Raw genomic sequence first — 22,553 nt, forward strand, 5'->3', positions numbered from 1 at the left:
GTGCCCAGATACATGGGGACACACTTCCCGGTGAAAGTTGTTGTTCAAGGAAGTCCGATAATAAACTCACCGACTCAGAACTATCGCTCTCTCACCTAATTATCTCAACTCCCACATTGGTGGCCCAAATGTTTATTGGACATGTTTAACCCTGCTGGTCCCCATCATGCCTGACGGTTCAGCTCCATTAAAAAGGCCAGTAGGTGCTCCTGCCGTGTTTGAGGCTGTAGTGAAACTCCCAGAGTTCTGGCACCACAATCCTCAGCCCTGGTTCCAGCATATGGAAGCCTACCACCAAAGACATGCATCTGGGGACAGGCTGATAGGCAACACTAAATTGGCCCTTGTGTGTGTGAGTGTGAGTGTTGTCTGTCTTTTTTTTTTGTCCTGTCCAGCTTCTGAGGCAAATCATATAGTTGATGTAGATGCCCATATCGGCTGTTCAGATTTACTTTACAAAAGAGATGTGTAGGATACTTCTCTTGTTGCCTTATTTGTATTTGACTTTATTAAAAGTACTTATATTATCATTTGGTGGAGCACAAGGGCATAGAAAGAGGAAAAAACGGAAGACAGAGGGGGAAGTTGTGGGGACAAGAGGGGGATAAAACAGAGAGACAAAAACAACAACAGCAATTAAAATAATAACAACAACAACAACAACAGAGCAACATAAGCATACCAGTGAGCATTATTGCACTACAAATGGAGCAATACAAACACCAATAGAAATAGCGCTATTGATAATGAACAACACCAATAATTCCCCTCTATTATAAACTTTACAGTTGTTCAAATGCAACAATACATATACGTAATGATAACTAGAGATACAAAATAGTGCAGAAACATGGAGGGGAAGAGAGAGAAGCAACCTATATTATTAACCTTGTAGATTGTTATAGTAACAATAGGTTAAGCTTTGTCAGTGTGCCATGTGTTACCCAGTTTCCCCTAGGGCAACAACGTTAATATATGTTTGATGAAACGTGATTATGTGCATGAGTGTATGTATGTATATGTACTTGTATATGTACAATATGTATGTATGTATGTATGTTTGTACAGTGAATGTATATGTGCAGCATGTGTATATGTATGTTTTTACAGTGAATGGTAATGTACAGTATGTGTAAATGTACGTTTGTACAGTGAATGTTTGTATGTAGTTATGTACTGTATTTGTGTATGTATGTGGGAGCGTTGGTACATATATATGTATGAATAACGGTGTGTATGTGAGTATACGTGTATTTGTATTTACAATGTACCAATGTGCGTGGGAGCCAGAGTACGGCCCCAGCCACCCAGAGAGCCCAATCCACAAACAGCAAACAGCAGGTGTGGCGCCCAGGGACCACCGGCCCCACGCAGCCAGTCCAGCCAATGACAGGAACCAAGAGCCCGGCCCACTGTGCTGCCCGGAAGAGCCAGCAGCAGGCCGCAGACAGACACGCCCGGCAGAGGACAAGGCACGGGAGAAGCAGGGGACAGCTAGCCCTCAAATCAGCAAGAGACCACACCCCACACGGGCAGAAAGGCAGGACGCCCCGCCCGGGGGGCCCAGAGACTCCCCGCAACCGGACGGGAAGACCACTCCCGCTCTACCAGCAACCGGGCTCCAACGAGCCCAGCCTCAACCCCTGGAAAACACGGCACGGCCCGCCACAGGCCACCCCACCCAAGTCGACCGCCGCAGGACCGCCCAGCACGGGGCCACGGGAACCACCCTACTCCACACGCAGGGACCCCAATGATGGAGATGAAACATTCACCAACCGCCCTGTCGAATTCCCCCCCTGAAGGAGGGACAAAATGAAAAATAATACCTAATGTCTATGTCAATGTCTGTCTGTCTGTGTGTGTTGGCCCTGCAATGAGGTGGCGATTTGTCCAATGTGTACCATGCCTTCCGCCCGAATGCAGCTTGGATAGTAGCAGTAGCATTAATTAGCATTCAGATATTTAGCTAGATTAGTTTTATTGTCTGTCAAAAAGTGGTGACGGATCATTGTTAAAATGTAAAAGAAAACTACAGAAAACATTGTGGTATATTTTTCAGTTAATTGCATGTCAGCCAGTGTAACTTTTTACCCTCTAGCTGACAGCAGCAGGTGGAGTGAAGAGGCTGTATGATTAGGGTGACCTTCCAAATCACACAGAAGGTGTATAATTTGGATAAGTGAGCTTGGGGTGAAGCAATAAGGTTTCCTATTCTGTTCTGATGTAATAGAGTTTTGGTGTTTTTGGTGGAGGAGGAAGTTATACAGGAACAAAAAATGTTTAAGGTGAGACTGACTTTAATAACAGTTTCAAATCAGGGTTAGATTGTCCTCACTGGTATTAAAACCCCTGAGTTTTCTCAGCAGGCGAAAGCACTGTCGGGCCTCTTTATAAACAGCAATGGAGTGGTAACCATACATTTAAATGCGGAAAACGATCATAAAATTTGAAAACCAATCAGAATATGCTATTATATTTTAAAACAACTTGCGAGGTTGAAAGTAGTCATGTGAGACTTCAGCATGCTTCATAAGAGCTCTATTTAGCTGCCAGTATACTTTCCAAAATAAGGACCTGCAGTGCTGAAAAAACAACATTGGAAGGAGGGATGGAAAATATTGCCTAGTATTTATATTGCGATATATAGTGCAGCCTCCTACCTACGATAGCAATACATATCACCATATACTATTTGTTATAGTTTTTTTTTCTTGCCCTTCTAATAAGATCCAGTCTAACGGGTGGTGCCAAAAACCCACATATTTATACTCCAAAACCAGGAGGTTGTGCCTGGGCAAGGTTGGTTTGCCCTTTTGTAGTGGTAAAAACTGTTTTGATGCAAACGAGCAATCCTACTGTCAAAACCAACAACAGTCGTTGGTGTAATTTCCCATGGTTAGCATTGAAGTATTGAGTGGCAGAACGATCACTTTGGATCGACTACTACCATTCCAAAATAGTTTGAATCCCCCACGTAAGAATTCTATCCATTCAATGAGGTGTGTAACAACCCTGTAGGGATGTAACGATATGACAATTTTGTAACACGGTTATTATGACCAAAAGTATTACGGTTATTATTATCGCGGTCTTGGGGAATGTGCTCAAAAAGTTTTTTAAACGTAACTGTTGTGTCCTTGACACACTCTGGACTTCCTGCTGCTGAAGGTGCACACAGGCTCTGCTGTCAACTCCAGACACACCTCCACACTCGTCAAGCGAACCACGCCCACTCTCCGGCGCAGCCGGCGACAGCCCTCGCCTCACACACCTGATGTTGATGAAGGAGGGCAGTATAAAAATGGCCGACGCTGACTCCTCGATGTCGGGACGTAGACTACCGTTGTAAGCTGCGTGTCTCCGACTTCCTCTTGAGATTACTAGTGACTACTTTCTTGTGCCCTTGTGTTTTTCCTGATCCTGTTTCTCCTACTCTTCCACAGTGTTCGTGTCACCTTCGCTGCTTCCCTCCTGGCCCCGCTTTGCCTTCCCGGATCCCTCGACCTCGTTTTGGACTTTGGACTCGCTCTCCTGCCTCTGGCCCCTTGCTTGGACTTTAGTCTCCCTTTGGCTTGCTCCCTCTCGGATTTGGACACCCCTTTTCATCCAACACGCATCTCAACAAACCTCACGGTATCTACATATGATAAATTCCACACACAGTCTTTCATGCAAACACATAGTAGCATACACTCTCCACGTAACCATCAAGTCTTCGAATAAACCAGTTGAACTTGACATTCCTTTGCTGTGCGGTCTCCTTCCCCAATAGTAAACATAACAGTAACTAAAATAATGCTGACAATGACACTCTTAGAAAAGCCATTATTTTGTACGTCTTGTGTTTTTCTTATGCTTTGTTGGTGTTTTAGTCTTCGTGCTTTATAGCTAAACTTGTATTGTTCCACTGTAAATATTGGTTTGTAGTTGTACTGTAGCGTTTTAAGATTAATTTAAATGAAAAGTGCGTAACAAAAAAATCTATTCTCATTATGTATCACTTCTGGCGGGTGTTCTGTCTTACTCTGTTCAGCGGTACACGAACGCACCCTAAAACACCTTGTCTATTTTCCTCTGAAGAAAGACCGATCACCATATTTCCATGCTAAGACAACACAGCTTTCACAATTGAATATCTTATTTGCTCATACAGTACTGTATTTATAAGTTTTGATTGGGGTATGTTGTCTTTAACGGGAAAAGAAAGAAGTATGTCTCCTGTTTTGATGTTGGCATTTAAGCTAGCGACCTGGCACCAGTAAATCCGCCATTAGTTAATCAAAGTGCAGTTATTAATCTTGGTTTTTAAATATACGTAATTTAAAAGGGTAATACTAACTGTCGGGAGTTTTTCCGGGGTCATTATTATTGTAGTTTATCGTTACACCCCTACAATACAGTGTTAATTTGGACAGCTGTTTTTAATTTAGCTTTAGTTATAGTCCTTGGACGAAAATGTATTTTAGTTTAAGTTATATTTTAGTCATCTAAATTGACTTGGCTCTGTAAAGTTTTAGTCAACAAAATTTCTCAACATATTAGTCAACTAAAATTACAGTAAATTGTGTCGACTAAAAATGTAAGTATAGCGAACAACACATCTCTTGACGTTTTCTTGAAAGCACTTTTATTAATTGTTACTGCAAAACCCATCAAAAATTAAATTCATAACAAGACCAGCACTCCATGAATATTTCAATAAATACATTTCACACTAAACCCTATAAGGTGTAGGGTTCTACAATATACAGTACCTGTACTAATAAAGTATTGTGACACTAATCAATTGAAATCTGTACTATACCACCTTTGAAAAGTACCGGTACCGTTCTTTCATCTGAGTGCCTCTTTGCGGTGGTGACTACAGAGCCGAGGCGCATGATGTTGAGTGTGTCAAAACGCACACACAAAGTGCATACACGTAATAAAATATTGTAGGAAAAATGGCAACAAACTACAATTTTACAGGTTAATAAAGAGGGTGTGTAAAGCGCAATATGGACGTATTTGGCCTTAAAAACTAACAATAAAAGTGACGCTTTAAACAGGGAGGCAACACGTTGTTTTACACCTTTCCTGCTTGTCGGCTCCCAGATCTTGGTCTTTTATTGATTGAAACTTTTATTAGTAGATTGCACAGTACAGTACATATTCCGTGCAATTGACCACTAAATGGTAACACCCGAATAAGTTTTTAAACTTGTTTAAGTCGGGGTCCACGTTAACCAATTCATGGTCGAGGAGAGCAGGGGAGACGTTCCCTCCAGGACCGATGTTTTGTCAAAGGTAACACCCTGCACTTTACAACGGATCCATAAGGCTGAGCTCTTAGGCCGTAATGAGGAGGCCATCCATTAATTACAACTTGGTCACTTTGGTTATAATTTCCACAAGGCATAACCGGACATCCATCATGCTATTAACACTCCTCCACATGCTAGCACTGCCTCTCCTAACTTGCCCACTCACTTACTCACGTCAGTCACCCAGGAGCACACACACACATATGCTATTCTCACAACAGCTGCTTTAAAACACCCCTCGCTAAATGTGGCAATTAGCAGTGTTGGCGCTAGGAATATTCAAAATGGGGTCCTAGGGACCCCATCAAGTCATAAAAATGGGGTCCCACTTTTTATAACCGTTTTGAAAACAAATTATATATGTATGCATTATCCTTTTATATCTCACATTCTATATTGTGTTTTGGAAAAAGGTTGTCATAAACATTACATAATTCATAAAAAGAAATAAAAGAAAACAAATAATTTATGCATGTAAATTTATTCAGTTATAAACATTCATTCACGCTCTTCTTTTCTTCATGGATCTAAACTTTACCACTGCCAGTATTTTTTTGTATTTTTTTATTTTTATTTTTTTTAAATTGTAGGTGTTTTTATTTCAGTATACAAGTGTAGAAGATTTTTTGCTTCGGTCATGAAATTTTGATAATAACACTGTCTTTACTTGCCTCCTCTGCTCCTTTCAGAGCGTCAAACAAGCCGACTCGGCCAACTTGTGAACTGAATGTTATGAAAGTAGCACACGTGTGTGTGTGTGTGCTCCTTTAAGAATGGCAGTATGTGGGGCGAGTGACGTGTGTAAATGGTGGGCGAGAGAGAGGAGTTGGAGCGGTAGCAGTTTGCGTGCAGAAGCGTTAGTAGATAGTAAATGTCCGGTTGGCTTCGTGAAAAACATAAATAAAGAGTTGAAACAAATCAACGGCGTCATCATTCCAACCCAACAGCGGAACTGTAGGGACCCACTGCTGGGTAAAGTGGAGGGTGTTACCCCCGAAAAAACATCGGCCATGGAGGAAACATCGCCCCTGCGCTCCTCGACCACAGTCTGGGAGCCGACAAGCAGGAAAGATGTAACACAATGTTTCTTGGTGGCTGGATCTTTGAAAATCAGCGCACCCGGTCGTATGGGTGTTCTTTTTCTTAGCCCGTCTACATGACGTGCAAAACATCTTTCCATCTTCATAAGTGAGCCGTTTGCTAAAAAAGTGGCTCCTGAAACCACTTTTCATTGAAGCTTCACTTCTTGGGTTTATTGCTCGCCATGACGAAAACAATAACACGCGGGAGTCCTAATACCGGAAATGCAGTATTTTTTATTGATAGAACTTTCGGCGAATGAAAATGTAAAAAAATTGTACCGGAAAGTTCATTACTTTGAAGTAGACCGATTAAAACGCAATAAATGGGGATGGAAATTTAACCGGGCAAATATAAACGAAACAAAACACCGGCGGAAAGCGATAATCGATAAAACAAGCAAACCGCAGAAGGCAGGGTAGGTAAAAAAAAATAAAAATCAGGGTCCCCTGGGGACGCGCGGACTTTTGGAAATGTGCATTCTTTCTGATTTCAATGTGTAAAAGCGTTAACGTCAACAGTGGCGATTAGTATTAGCACCTTTGATTCAAACTTAGGTAAACATTTAAATTATGAGCATTCAGATCTGCACAAGGAGTTATAAAAAGTGACAGGTAATGTAGTTGTTACACCTGTCCTGTTGTTCGGTCCGGTGCAGACCGTAGTCGAGAAACACAGGGCAGGGCATCCCTTCAGGGTCGATGCAATTTCAATTCAATGCCTTTTAATTTATATTTTAACCTTGTAAAATTGTTATTTCACTGAGTATTTCATGTAATGTATGTTCTGTAAAAATAAAGCCAATATTGACATTTTTCATAGTTTCCTTTAATTGGAAAAGTATCAAAAAGTATCAATATACATTTTGGTATGGGTATTAAATTATTGGGATCGGAACAACCCTTATTGTCTGTTTTTGTTTAGGCTGAAATTTAGCATTTTTTTTCAAATGTTGAATAATCCATCCATCCATTTTCTACCGCTTATTCCCTTTGGAGTCGCTGGCGCCTATCTCAGCTACAATCGGGCGGAAGACGGGGTACACCCTGGACAAGTCGCCACCTCATTGCAGGGCCAACACAGATAGACAGACAACATTCACACTCACATTCACACATAAGCGCCAATTTAGTGTTGCCATTCAACCTATCCCCAGGTACATGTCTTTGGAGGTGGGAGGAAGCCGGAGTACCCGGAGGGAACCCACACATTCACGGGGAGGATATGCAAATCCACACAGAAAGATCCCGAGCCCGGGATTGAACCCTGACTACTCAGGACCTTCGTATTGTGAGGCAGACGCACTAACCCCTCTTCCACCGTGAAGCCATGTTGAATAATACATGACTAAAATGTTCACATGCAGAGAGTAGTTTTATTCTACATTGCAGGCAAGCTCACCTATGGTTACAACAAAATAATAATAAATCAATCAAAGTTTACTTTTATAGCCCTTAATCACAAATGCCTTAAAGAGCTGCACAAACCACAACATCCTCCACTGTTCCCAAATCAGGGCAAGAAAAAACTCAACCCAGTAGGACAAAGAGAAACCTTGGAAGGGAACGTAGATGTGGGGACTTTCAAGACAACTTCAAAGATGCGTCGTGTCCTACTCTGTTTTACCTGAGAAAATGGAGCCACAGGGTTTACAATGTATCTTGTTACCTACCTTACAAAGGTAAAATGTGTTCATATGTCTTCTCTATCTTCCAGGGGTAGAAGACATTGTAAGGATGTGTGTAACCATACAGGATAGGGATGTAACAATATGAGAATTTAATTTCACGTTTATTGTGACCAAAATGAGCATGGTTATCAATATCATTGTGGAATGTGCTCAAAAAGTGTGTTTAACATAATTAAAGTAGTTTTTATAGCTAATCTTGTATTGTTGAACCTACTCAGTGGCCTAGTGGTTAGAGTGTCCGCCCTGAGATGGGTAGGTTGTGAGTTCAAACCCCGGCCGAGTCATACCTTAGACTATAAAAATGGGACCCATAACCTCCCTGCTTGGCACACAGCGTCAAGGGTTGGAATTGGGGGTTATATCACCAAAAATGATTCCCGGGGGCAGCCACCCCTGCTGCTGCCCACTGCTCCCCTCACCTCCTAGGGGGTTATCAAGGGTGATGGGTCAAATGCAGAGAACAATTTCGCCACACCTAGTGTGTGTGTGTGACAATCATTGGTACTTTAACTTTTGTAAGTATTTCTTTGTACAGTAGCTCTTTAAGATGTATTTAAATGGAAAGTGCGTGACAAATCAAATCTATTCTAATTATGGATCACTTCTGCCGGCCGTTGTCTGTCCTACTCTGTTCTGTTCTTGAACACACCATAAAACATCTCGTCTCGGTATTTAGATCATTTTAATTTAAAAGGGTCAAAACCGTTACTCGTTACATCCCTACAAAATAGTCTTGTTCCTTGGTGAAAAATCCAAACACCTTGTCTTTGTAGTTCAAGTTCTCATTGGATCCCCGCCGCGATTTAGTTCCGCTCCTCTCCTGCCTGCTACTGTGATTGGATAGATTTCTACCTTTTCCCACCGACCGAAAAATGATATTAAATATGATTAGATTCTGTCCGTCAATTATTTTTATCTCGTTTTTATTTATTGACTAAATTGTTAATTAATTGTATCCTTGTTTTCCTAATGTGTATTTGTTTTGACTTGTTATCCTATTTTAGTCAGGGGGAAATAGGTAATTGACGATAACTAAGACGAAAGTTACAGGGCTACAATACATTGTTTTTTCCAAGTGAAAAATCCAAACACCGCGTCTTAGTAATTGTAGTTTTGATTAGGTCCACGCCATGATTTACCCCGCCCCTCTCCTGCATTGCGACTGTGATTGGATGCATTCCTAACTTGTCCCGCCCGCCTAAAAACAAAATAAATTTGATTGGATTTCGTCTCCGTCAACATTTTCGTCTCGTTTTTATTTGACTAAACTGTCAATCAATTTCGTCATAATTTTTGTCAGTGTGCATTTGTTGCGATTTGTTATAGTCCTATTTTAGTCAGGGAAAAATAAGCTGTTGACGTTAAGAAACATTTGTCGTCAACAAATTTAGCACTACATGTTTTATGCATGATATTTTGTCAATTAATCCAATTTTACTTATAAAGCGCTTTCCATACATAAAAAATAAAAGACAAAGTATTTTACATACTTAAAAATGCCCGATGACACGCATCCGTCATCATCAATTGCACGCACAGCAATGGCCTGTATAATATATAATCACTGATGCAAAGGGCTCCCTCTCAGGAATACTGGACAGTAAAAATAATAACACACGTAAAAGAGTAAAAACAATGAGTAAGACTGAAAGAAAAACTACCAGTAAAACATATGAAGATAAAAATATGCATAAACAGTAGATAGATAAATAGAACTAAATAAAACCTTGCATTTATAAGAAATAAAAATGATAATACAAATGACTTTAATAAAATTTATAAATATTAAGTAAAAGCCAAATCAAAAAGATTGGTCTTAAACCTACTTTTGAAAACATGAACGTTCCCTGCAGCCCTGAAGTCCTCCGGCAAGCTGTTCTATAGACGGAGGTCATAATGATGAAAAGATGCCATCCCGTGACTTTGTGTCTTGACTTTTGGAATAATTAGGAGATGAGTGCCGGAGGATCTCAGGGTTTGCAGGGTAAAAGCAAATTTGAAAGATAGGAAGGCCTGATACCATAAAAACATTTATAAACCTCAAAATTGATTCTGAAACACACTGGGGGCAAATGCAGTGATTTTAAAACTGGCGTAATGTGGGCCCGCCTTCTGGTCTTTGTCAGAACACGAGCAGCTTAATTTTGGAGTAATTGAAAAGATGAAATAACCTTTTTAAGAAGACCAGAAAGCAGGGCGTTACAATAATCTATAGGACTCGTATTATAAGCATGCATTAGCATCTCCGTGTTGCCCTGAGAGAGAATAGGGCAAACTTTGGCTAAAGTCTTAAGATGCTAAAAAATAATTTTTGTTATATTTTTAATATGTGTTATAAAACAAAGCTCAAAGTCGAAAATGCGACTCAAAAATGTATACCAAATTTTTCCCTCGGCGTGATGAGGTCAAAGACAATGATTGTAGTTTTGATCTGTGTTTCTGTCTCAGGGCCTCAGGACCATCAACTGGTTTTGTCCTGGTTAAGCTGTAAGAAATTATCTGCCATTCAGGATTTCATTTCCAAAATGCAATTAAAAAGCCTATCAATTGGTTTTGTGCCATCAGGAGACATGGAAATGTACAGCTGTGTGTCATCAGCACAACTGTAGAAATTAAATCCATGTTTCCCGATGACGGAGCCAAATGGAATCATGTAAATATTTTTTTAAAAATTGATTCCTGAAGCACACAACGTGATTTAATGGATCTTTGAGGAGCTTTTATTCATACTTACCAATATTTTTCTGTCCGAGGGATAAGAAATGAATCACTTGTGAATAGTACTTATGAGGCCCTATTTAAAAAAATGAGGTGATCTACTGTATCGAAGGCAGCACTAATATCTAGTGGTACAAAGACTGACAGTTTGAGAATCTGCACCTAGCCTGAAATCATTAACCATTTTTTTAAAAGGGCCATGTCAGTACTGTGGTAACCCGAAATTAAGAATGAAACTTCTCTGAACTATTACATTTATTCATGGATTACAAAACTTAAATGAGATTGTCAGGGACGTAAACAAGGTAGGAGTGGTTCACATACTCTTAATATCCAATGTTTTATTGTTTATACTTCATATTGTAGTGATAGGGGGTGTCAATGTGTTGTTGTTCATTCTGGTAGCTTAAGCTTGTAATGAATGATTTAACAAACTGTCGTGTCTCTGATTGTTTCTAATAATATTGTCAATTCTGCAATTTTTATTTTTGTGCCAAACGATCATTGTTGCTGTCATATTTTACTATTTTATATAAACATTACGTAAATTGCGTAAGTTGTTTACTTAGGAGTTGTTGGAAACAAAAGCTAGGTATATCCATGCTGATGTCTGTGTCACCTGTACTTAATAGCCAGAAAAAGGTTGATAACCCCACAAAAAATATTAATCAGCGCTGTGCTGTGTGGCAAAAAAAGGGTTGTGGTGTGTGTGTCTGCGTGAGTGTTGGAACGTGTGGTCTCATATGACAGTGTATTGGCGTGTTTCCCGGAAAATTGGGCTTTATGGCTTTATAGCAGTTTGTACTGTATTTTTACATGTTTATCATGTTTGGCAAACTTCCCTCTTTAATTTGGTATTACATTTATATGCATTGTTATCGCTGTTCCCGTGTAAAAGCATCTGTTTAAACGTGATCAGCACACACACTTTCTTACAGTTGTGCAAAATATGGAATAAATAAGAAAGAACCATATCCATCCATCCATTTTCTACCGGTTGTCATTCTCAGGGTCACGGGGGTCTGGAGCCTATCCCAGCTCTACTCGAGCAAAAGGCGGGGTACACTCTGGACAAGTCACCACTTCATTACAGGGCCAACACAGATAGACGACATTAACAGTTTTTCCTTAAAATTTGAACTACAAGTTAGACCAAGGGTGTCAAACGTATGGCCCGCAGGCCAGATCAGGCCTACAACAGGTTTTATCCGGCCTGCGAGATGAGTTTGCTCAGTATAAAAATTTGCTGAAATTTTTGAATGAAAGACAACACACACACGCAGACATACACACTACTACTATTTACGCCGGAAAAAAATAAAGATTGAAATGACAAGCTTAAGCTTGCAATCCAAACACTACCGCGTTTGTAGATCACAAGATATGACAGCCATGGAAGCACATTTAATCTCTTTATTAAACAAAAGTAACAATTCAGTGAAAACATTCAACAGAGCTGCTGTAACTGCCGACAAACAGCCAACAAACACAAGTGCGCTGCTGCACTGTCTGAGCGTTGACGTCACACGTCACTTAGCAACAAGCACCACCTTTTAAAGGCACACACCTACACTCCACTCCAATAAATGTTTCTCAACTTCATACGACAGATATTTGCCTTTTTTTTAAGTAACGCATTAATAACTTTTCCTAGTAATGACATTTATGAAAGAGTAATTCCTTTACTAATTCAATTACTTTTTTGGTTAAGTAACAAGAAACTATAATCATTTACTTTTAAAAGGGGAACATTATCACAATTTAAAAAGGGTTAAAAACAATAAAAATCAGTTCCCAGTGGCTTGTTTTATTTTTCGAAGTTTTTTTCAAAATTTTACACCTCCCGGAATATCCCTAAAAAAAGCTTTAAAGTTCTTGATTTTCGCTATTTGCGTTGAGACTGTCCATTGCCCTGTGACGTCATACAGTGCTGCCAATACAAACAACATGGCGGTTACCACAGCAAGATAGAGCGACATTAGCTCGGATTCAGATTTGGATTTCAGCGGCTTAAGCGATTCAACAGATTACGCATGTATTGAAACAGATGGTCGGAGTATGGAGGCAGATAGCGAAAACGAAATTGAAGAAGAAATTGAAGCTATTGAGCGAATAGCTTTTGACGCTCTTCGGCCATAGCATGGGTGTACCTAATGAAGTGGCCCATAGCATGGCTGCCTTATTATCATCGCAGGTAAAACGTGCGGACCAAACGATCAGGACTTTCGCATCTTGTGACACTGGAGCAACTTAAATCCTTTGATTGGTAAGTGTTTGTTTCGCATTAAATGTGGGTATCTAGTTTCAAATGTACATACGGTTAGCGTAAATAGCATGTTAGCATCGATTAGCTGGCAGTCATGCTGCGACCAAATATTTCTGATTAGCACATAAGTCAACAACATCAATAAAACTCACCTTTGTGATTTCGTTGACTTAATCGTTGCAAATGCATCTGCAGGTTATCCATACATCTCTGTGCCATGTCTGTCTTAGCATCGCGGGTAAAATGTGCGGACACTCTGGCACATTCAATGGGGGTCTGGCGGCAGATTTCTTGCCAGTGGTGCAACTTGAATCCCTCCCTGTTCATGTTGTTACACCCTCCGACAACACACCGACGAGGCATGATGTCTCCAAGGTTACAAAAAATAGTAGAAAAAACGGAAAATAACAGAGCTGAGACCCGGTGTTTGTAATGTGAAAATTAAAATAGGGGGGTGTATTACCTCGATGACGTCACGTTCTGACGTCATCGCTATAAGACCGATAAACAGAAAGGCGTTTAATTCGCCAAAATTCCCCCATTTAGAGCTCGGAAATCGATTAAAAAAACATCAAGGTATATTTTGACGCTTGCATAGGTTTGGTGATAATGTTCCCCTTTAAAAGTAATTTTCCTTACACTGATGATGATACCATGTATGATGAGAAAAAAGCGCAGTGGAGGACGATGACTAAAGCAGTCACTCTGAATACCATCAAGATGTGTGAATAAAAAAGCATGCGTTTATCCAATTGACTTACTGAAATTATCATCTTTTACATTTTTTACTTAATTATTTAGTTGAATGCAATGTATTATAATACACTTTATTTACCAAAGTATTTTATTCAACACATAAGTTTTAAGTTTTCCCTTTATTAATAGCAATGTTGGAGGTAATTATCTATCTGCATGCAATGTGAAATGCAAACTTTTTGTTGACAGAAGAATTTTATTCAATACAGAAGTATTGCTGCCCAGTGAAAGATAATAGTTTAGCTCTTTAAAAATAATTCACAAAGGCACAATTAAAATCTGGTCTAAAAAGAACATTATTCAAATTAGAATTTTGCTCAGAGTAGATGCAGTGTATACAGTGTCATTTCAAACTACTAGTTTTTAATCAAATAAAAGAAAAACTTGTGTTTAATTATATCTATCATTTGCATTCAATATTTTTTTTTTCAAAAGTAGGGATGAAATAAAAAAACGGAAATTGCATTTTTTTTGTGAACAAAATCAGACATTTTTTTTTTAGGCCATATCGCCGAGGCCTAGTTCTGACCAAAAATCTTTGTGACTAATGCAGCGCAAACATTTTCTATCAGCATTTTAGCAGCGCACTTATTTATAGAGTCAAATATCTTAACGCAAAGCTAAAATACATCTTTTTTGCTTTTTGTCCAACTGAAGCATCAACACAGAGCAGAAAAAGGCCAAATTTTACGCTAATGCCATGACCCTCAAGACTGACACAGTCGCTTTGACGAGCCGTAGTTATGTTCTATAAGAAGCCAAGTAGTGATGCAGCAGAAACAGTTACCTTCTAACTGCAAGCCTGTTATTTCATAAGACAATGTTCCAGCACGTAACTTTGTACGTCACAGCTAAAAGTGTAACAATGAGTGTGTATCTCCTTCCATAGCAATGGAAAGGAAAAGCATGGTGTCCTTGAGCTGTAGGGGAGTAGAAATAAAGGGCTGTTTTACTTCCATTAAGAACATGCATTCATTTGCTACTTTAGACTCCCGCCTTCGCTCAATACTGACAATTGGACATGCGGACAAAAGGCTGCACCTATATGCATTTAAAGAGGTCATACATTGATTTTTTCTACATTTAATACACTTCCTTGTGGTCTACATATGTTAACAGTGGTTCTATCATCCAAATTTTGCATGGATTATGTTTCACAGACCGTTTTCAAGCAGCTTTCTGACCGTCTTTTCAAAATGCGCCGTTTTCTGGGCGGACTTATTTACATGGGTCCACTTCGACTGCGTATTCTCCCACTTAAAATCATTTCAAAAGTCGACAGTGTGCCTTACAATCTAGTGCACTTGACGTACGTACTAATTCTAGTTACCAACCTCGAAGCAATTTTATTTGGTACATGGTGTAATGCTAAGTGTGACCAGAAGATGACGGTCACACATAAGAGACATGTGTGGACTGCAGGTTGTCACCAGTTCAATAAAAGACGCTAACACTTACCGGTAAGCAAGCAACACCAAAACTTTGATGTTTCATTGGAAATATAGAACATTACACACCACGCTCAAAAATATGTCAAAATGTTTTAGTATAACTTCGGTTTGCTGCAAAGCCGCACCGTTTGATGGAACGCTGAGCTTTATGGCTACCGTAGTCAGACGTATTGTGCTTCAATCTGTATTCTTAGGGCATTGAATTGATCGCAACTGGGCTGTTTAGTTTGTCTTAGAAGACGTTTCACACTATCGTAGTGAGAAAAACTGTTTTTTTTCTCATTACAATAGGGAGGAACCATCCTTCCCCAGGCACAACCTCCTTGTGATGAAGTATAAATAATTGGGGTTTTGGCACCAGCCGCTAGACTAGATCAGACTAATCTAAGACTATCAGCATGAACTGATTAAAGGCCTACTGAAATTAGATGTTCTTAATTAAACGGGGATAGCACGTCCGTTCTAAGTGTCATACTTGATCATTTCGCGATATTGCCATATTTTTGCTTAAAGGATTTAGTAGCGAACATCCACGATAAAGTTCGCAACTTTTGGTCACTAATAAAAAAGCCCTGCCTTTACCGGAAGTGGCAGACGATATGCGCGTGACGTCACGGGTTGTGGAGCTCCTCACATCTGAACATTGTTTACAATCATGGCCACCAACAGCGAGAGTGATTCGGACCGAGAAAGCGACGATTTCCCCATTAATTTGAGCAAGGATGAAAGATTCATGGATGAGGAAACAGAGAGAAGGACTAGAAAAAAAGAGAAAAAAAGACGAGGGCAGTGGGACCGATTCAGATTTTATTAGACACATTTAATAGGATAATTCTGGAAAATCTTCTATCTGCTTATTGTGTTACTAGTGTTTTAGTGAGATTATATGGTCGTACCTGTACAACCTGAAGGTCGGCCTCGCACCTTTCTTCAGCACCAGTCGACGGGTGGTGGCGATGCCCCTCTCTGCCCTTCGCAAGGGACCCTCTTCGAAACACGATCTTTCGAAATGATCGCTGCATAATACACTGTACTTTGTGTGTGTGGTCCAATCCAACCGTGTTCGCTTGACATCTCTGTTCCATAGTAAAGCTTGACAGTCATCTTTCGGGAATGTAAACAATGAAACACCGGCTGAGTTTGTGTTGCTAAAGGCGGCCGCAATTCACCGCTTCCCACCTACAGATTTCTTCTTTGACGTCTCCATTATTCATTGAACAAATTGCAAAATATTCAGCAACACAGATGTCCATAATACTGTGGAATTATGCAATCAAACAGACGACTTATAGCTGGGAACGGTGCTGTAACAAAATGTCCTCTGCAATGCGTGATGTCACGCGCACGTGTCATCATACCGTGACGTTTTAGCATGATACTTCTGCGCGAAATTTAAAATTGCAATTTAGTAAACTAAACCGGCCGTATTGGCATGTGTTGCAATGTTAAGATGTCATCATTGATATATAAACTATCAGACGGCGTGGTTGGTAGTAGTGGGTTTCAGTAGGCCTTTGAGCCTACTCGGATGAGAGGCAAAATGTCTTCTACTACATACCAAACAAACAGTGCAGTTGCAATTGATTGAATGCCCTGAAAATACAATGACCTGGACGAATGAGAACATCCTATAGACATACCGGCATAATGGATTTTGTATAATGACATTAGAGTAGCACTTATTAGGAGATATATTATCTGACGTTTTGCTTCGCAATAATAAACTTTTCCTACCTATTTGTACCTGCTGATGTGTATTTGGGATCTGCATAAGTCCCGAAAATTTGCGTGAATCCGCCATTGTAGTCCGCACCGTAGTCAATAAGTTCCTTTATTTTTCTCTATCCTCTTGTTGTGGGACATTCATCCTGCGCTATTGTAATTTCCAATATAAAGTAACCTACAGTTCTAACTTATATATTTCAGTAGTCTCGCTGTGGAAGAGCTAAAAACTACCAGGTACAACAAAGATGACAGGGAGAAGACTTTCTCGATGTGGAGTCACGTAAATAAGACCGCCCACAAAATGGCTTGAAGAGAAGGTCAAAAAGCAGCTTGAAGATTGTCTGTAAAAAAAATATTTGCGAAACATTTTGACCATGAGAACCATCATTACATGTTATGTAGACCACAAGGAAGTGTTTTAAAGGTAGAATTAAAATCATAATATGACCCCTTTAAAGGGAATCTGCCCTTTCTTTGGAATGTTGCCTATCGTTCACAATCACTATGGGAGACAAGAACACACATTTAGGATTCGAAAGATGATAAACGCTTGCGAGATGCAGCTAACAGGAGTCACCATTGTAGCTTTCAGAGCCCTCTAAAACAACTTCAAAACCCTCCATCAACATTTTATATAGACACTGCAGTGTGTACACACACACACACACACACACACACACACACACACACACACACACACACACATACATACATACATACATACATACATACATACATACATACATACATATATATATATATATATATATATATATATATATATGTGTGTGTATATGATGTAGTAACAGACAATATCTACCATGTTTTGGTCATTTTAAGAATCACTGTAACTTCTTTCCTGAGCGCAGTTATTTCTTTTTCCATAGCAGCGCACTTCCGACTTCCAGCAACAAATGTGTGTTTCTACTTCCGGAAACAAACACTTGTGTGTTCTAATCATGGCAGACTTGTTAGTAGATGACAACAATGCTATTTTTGGACAACTGAGGATTCACAACCAAATATTTTTTAAACTGAATTTTAGGACGATCTAATACTCATCATAGAAGTGGTCATGAAGAAAGGGTGAAACGTTGGAGCAGACAGAAGCCAAGAGAATGAGGTCGGTGTCACTTTGACGCTGCAAATGTGGAACTTTGAGTCAAGCTACGCGACATAATGCTTACCCAAAATCAACTGGAAAAAAACATCCCCCGTCCGCTTGACCAAAATATTGATCATGATACATGCAGCTCATCATGATTGTTAGTACAACTACAAACACTGTCAAGCTGGTTGTGTACAAACAAACCATGAAATGTGGGCTAATACTTTGCAGATACTGTAATATGCTTGTGCATGTTTTTCAGTCAGTACAGATTGGTGTCCTTCGCATTGTGTGCGATGTGTTACTACTCTAAAAAAACAGTTCCTCAGTGTTCGCTCTTTTAATTAAATGTTTGTTATTATACGGAACATAAATAAGTTATTGTTGGCAGTTTTTGGATGCATTTTCAAAGTGATTTAGAGGCACAATTTAGCTGCATTCCTTGCCACCTACAACAAGCCGATTATGACAAATTAGAAAGCAGAAAAAAAATAATGTTGTCTTCTTGTCTCTCATTACGATTTCCCTTTTGAAGTTCCCCTTTAATGCACCTTTAGTATGAAAATAGACCTGAATACACCCGCTCATCAGCAGTGCACTTTACAATCCGGTGTGACCTTTGGGCTGGAAAATACAAGTAATTTTAGAGATTCGATATTGATTCTACAGACAGATGACAGTTCAAACAATACGCAACTTTGTATTTGAAATGACAAGAGATGAGGATGCATGCGCATGTCCGAGCCAGTCTGCCCCACAACAATAAGATAGAGAATAAGAAGGATATTTTTGACTACAGCGTCGGACTATCATGGCGGACGTGAGCAAGGCCCTCTGAGTACATTTATATCACATATGGAGATCTCTCCTGACATCACATGTGGCTCCAGGAACAAATTCCAAACGGGTCGTTTGGTGGAAATAGGAAGGAAGGCAAAATGGTTTTATGAATATGTATGCAATGCCTCCAAAGTTTAATTAAACATTTTAGGGACTTACGCAGATCCCAAATACATAACAACAGGTACCAATAGGTAAGTTGGTTTTGCATAATAGGGCCCTTTAACAGCAATATTTCTGTTACCTGGCTCTGTGATGTTGAATAGAGAGCAGGAATAAGGGTCTTCTCTGTCCTCCTCTGGGATGGGACACCCATGTTTGCCCACGATAAACTTCACCCCCACTCTGAAACAAGGGCACAAAATTGGCTTTGAAACAAAAGTATTCAACTAGCTATCAGCTCCCTGTTACCATGGTTATGAAGGGATTGCTTTTGGCCATCACATCTGTGATCAGGTTGCACAGAGTGAATAATGTGGACAATATTGGTCGCCGGTAGAGTAAAGAAAACAAGTTTGGTCATTTGTTACAAGCCACAGGCTTTGTTTTCCACTTGAACAATCTTCCCAGGGGCAGAAGGAATAGAAAAAGGTAGAAGTCATCTTTCCTGACCTGTGCTGGAAGTGAGGGTGATGTCGCAGGTAGCCTAGCCAGGTGTCCCTTATAGCTTGTCGCAGCTCTTGGTGATGTCTGGCAGATAGAACTCCCACCAGAACGTCATAGAATGGTACCACCCCATCTATATTGGACACAAGTATGAGCCAAGTGAAATATTTCACTTGCCTTTGACTCATTTAAAAACCTTATTTCATGGGACGTTCGCCACAATATCTTAAAAATTAAAACAAGCACTATGCTTTAATAACACGTGCAGATAGTAACTGTCTAAACCAGGGGTTACCAGCGCAGTGCCCGCGGGCACCAGGTAGCCCATAAGGACCAGATGAGTAGCCCACTGGCCTGTTCTAAAAATAGCTCAAATAGCAGCACTTACCAGTTAGCTGCCTCCGTTTTTTACATTTTATTTATTTACTAGCAGGCATTTTTAATTCTAAGAGAGACAAAACTCAAATAGAATTTGAAAATCCAAGAAAATATTTTAAAGACTTGGTCTTCAGTTGTTTAAATAAATACATTAATTTTTTTTACTTTGCTTCTTATAACTTTCAGAAAGACAATTTTAGATAAAAAATACAACCTTGAAATTTATTTTAGGATTTTTAAACACATATACTGTACTTTTTTACCTTTTAAATTCCTTCGTCTTCTTTCCTGACAATTTAAATCAATGTTCAAGTTTTTGTTTTTTTCATTGTAAAGAATAATAATTACATTTTAATTCTTCATTTTAGCTTCTGTTTTTTTGACGAAGAATATTTGTAAAATATTTCTTCAAACTTATTATGATTAGAAATCAAAATAGTTATTGTGGCAAAACTAGAAAATCTTTAGAATAAAATTTAAATCTTATTTCAAAGTCTTTTGAATTTCTTTTAAAAGTTTTGTTCTGGAAAATCTAGAAGAAATAATGATTTGTCTTTGTTAGAAATATAGCTTGGTACAATTTGTTATATAATCTAACAAAGTGTAGATTGGATTTTAACCTATTTAAAACATGCCATCAAAATTGTAAAATTAATCTTAATCAGGAAAAATTACTAATGATGTTCCATAAATTATTTTTTAAATTTTTTCAAAAAGAATCGAATTAGCTAGTTTTTACTCTTCATTTTTTTCGGTTGAATTTTGAATTTTAAAGAGTTGAAATTGAAGATAAACTATGTTTCAAAATTTAATTTTCTTTTTTTTCCGGTTTTCTCCTCTTTTAAACCCTTCAGTTAAGTGTTTTTTTCATCATTTATTCTCTACAAAAAACCTTCCGTAAAAGGAAAAAAAAATGTACGGCGGAATGACAGACAGAAATACACATTAATATATATATATATATATATATATATATATATATATATATATATATATATATATATATTAAAGGTAAATTGAGCAAATTGCCTATTTCTGGCAATTTATTTAAGTGTGTATCAAACTGGTAGCCCTTCACATTAATCAGTACCCAAGACGTAGCTCTTGGTTTGAAAAAGGTTGGTGACCCCTGGTCCAAACAGTGCCAGCGACACGGTCTTAAAAACACGCCAAGTGGGTCTGTAAAGTTAGCCAAGTGCGCGTTTGAAAAGTAGGCGCCAAAGCCCAGCCGTCTCGCGTGAAAAGTACCCGTGAATGTGTCGTCGTCCAGCGGGGTGTAGGACCGTCGGTGAGCGAACCACAAGTGCACCAGCACGGCGACAGCACAGGGCAGAAGAACCAGCGCTAGCCTCCGCATGGACGGAGCCCTTCATTCACCCGGAGTGGTGTCGGGCTTGAGCGGAGGAGAGTTTCCTCCCGGGTTGAAGTCCACCGCAGCGAAGAGGTGTTCCAAATGAGAGGTCCGTTTCCCCGTTTGAGTTTGGCAGCTCTCTCCCGTCCGCCGCGTCCACAGCACCGCCTCATGTCTGCCTCCGCGGGTGAGAGAGCTACACCAATGGGAGGGAAGGAATCTTGCCAAAATGCATTGTGGGACATGGAGTTTTTATGTATTACGTCATGATGTCGTAAGCACAATACCAATGGGCGCAATTTGCAAAATGCCATTTAATGTCAAATCAAAGTCAAATAATATCAAATCAAATCAAATCAAATGTTTATTGGATTCATCACTATACAGTGTACATCCACAACTAAACTACTGACTAAACTACTACCACAACTTGGTTTACTATTTATAAAATATAATAAAGTAGGGTTACCTGGAACTTGAAATAGGCCACCCGGCCTGAATCCACACTTCCCTCGCCAAACACCTTCGTTTCCCAACCCTCACGTTTGGATAATTAGGCCTTGATGCCATCTACGCAGTGTTCGGAGACTGTTTTGCTACTTAGGTCGCGTAAAAATTTGCAAAGTGCGCGAGATTGATGAAATGCTTACAACAATATTATACTAGGGGTCGGCAACCCAGAATGTTGAAAGAGCCATAATGGACCAAAAATACAACAAAAAAATCTGTTTGTAGCCGCAAAAAATGTAACGCCATTAATAAGTGTTATAATGGAGGCAACACATGATGTAACTTTCTATATTATAGCTATGTTAGACCAGTGTTGTCCAACCTTTTTTGAGCCTAAGGCACATTTTTTTTAATTGAAAAAATTCTGAGGCACACCACCAGCAGAAATCATAAAAAAACGAAACTCAGTAGACAATATTGACAGTAAAAAGTTGTTATCGCAATTGTTGTATATCAATTCAAACCATAACCAAGCATGCATCAATATAGTTCTTGTCTCAAAGTACAGTTGTGATCAAAATTATTCAACCCCACACCAATTTGGTGTTTTAGCAAGTTGGACATTCATTCCGTATTTTGTTTATAGTCATATCAAATAAAGATGTGTCAAATAGACAAATGCAACTTAAATTGTAACACTGTATTTTACAAAATAGCAAAACATGTCATTTTTCTTAATATCTCATTGACAAAATGATTCAACCCTCTAGTTACATGCATCTTTAGTACTTAGTGGAACACCCTTTGGCAGTAATTACATCCTTCAAA

General features: G+C 39.2%; 1 protein-coding gene across 8 annotated transcripts in view; it reads right to left on the reverse strand.

Moving 5' to 3' along the window:
• b3galnt2 (beta-1,3-N-acetylgalactosaminyltransferase 2) overlaps positions 1–21,465 on the reverse strand; it is a 49,629-nt gene extending 28,164 nt beyond the window's left edge. For all 8 annotated transcript variants that reach the window (XR_009808106.1, XR_009808103.1, XR_009808105.1 and 5 more), the window contains exons 1-3: positions 21,173–21,465; positions 19,553–19,679; positions 19,185–19,285 (exon numbers count right to left, since the gene is read on the reverse strand). Coding sequence is in view for 4 of the 8 variants with exons in the window: in XM_061910630.1 (XP_061766614.1) it covers positions 19,185–19,285; positions 19,553–19,679; positions 21,173–21,281 (337 nt within the window). In the remaining 4 variants the exon portion in view is untranslated. The remainder of the gene's footprint in view (positions 1–19,184; positions 19,286–19,552; positions 19,680–21,172) is intronic.
• Positions 21,466–22,553: the final 1,088 nt, after the last annotated feature.

Source organism: Nerophis ophidion, linkage group LG09, assembly GCF_033978795.1.
Source record: "Nerophis ophidion isolate RoL-2023_Sa linkage group LG09, RoL_Noph_v1.0, whole genome shotgun sequence".
NCBI lineage: Eukaryota > Metazoa > Chordata > Actinopteri > Syngnathiformes > Syngnathidae > Nerophis > Nerophis ophidion.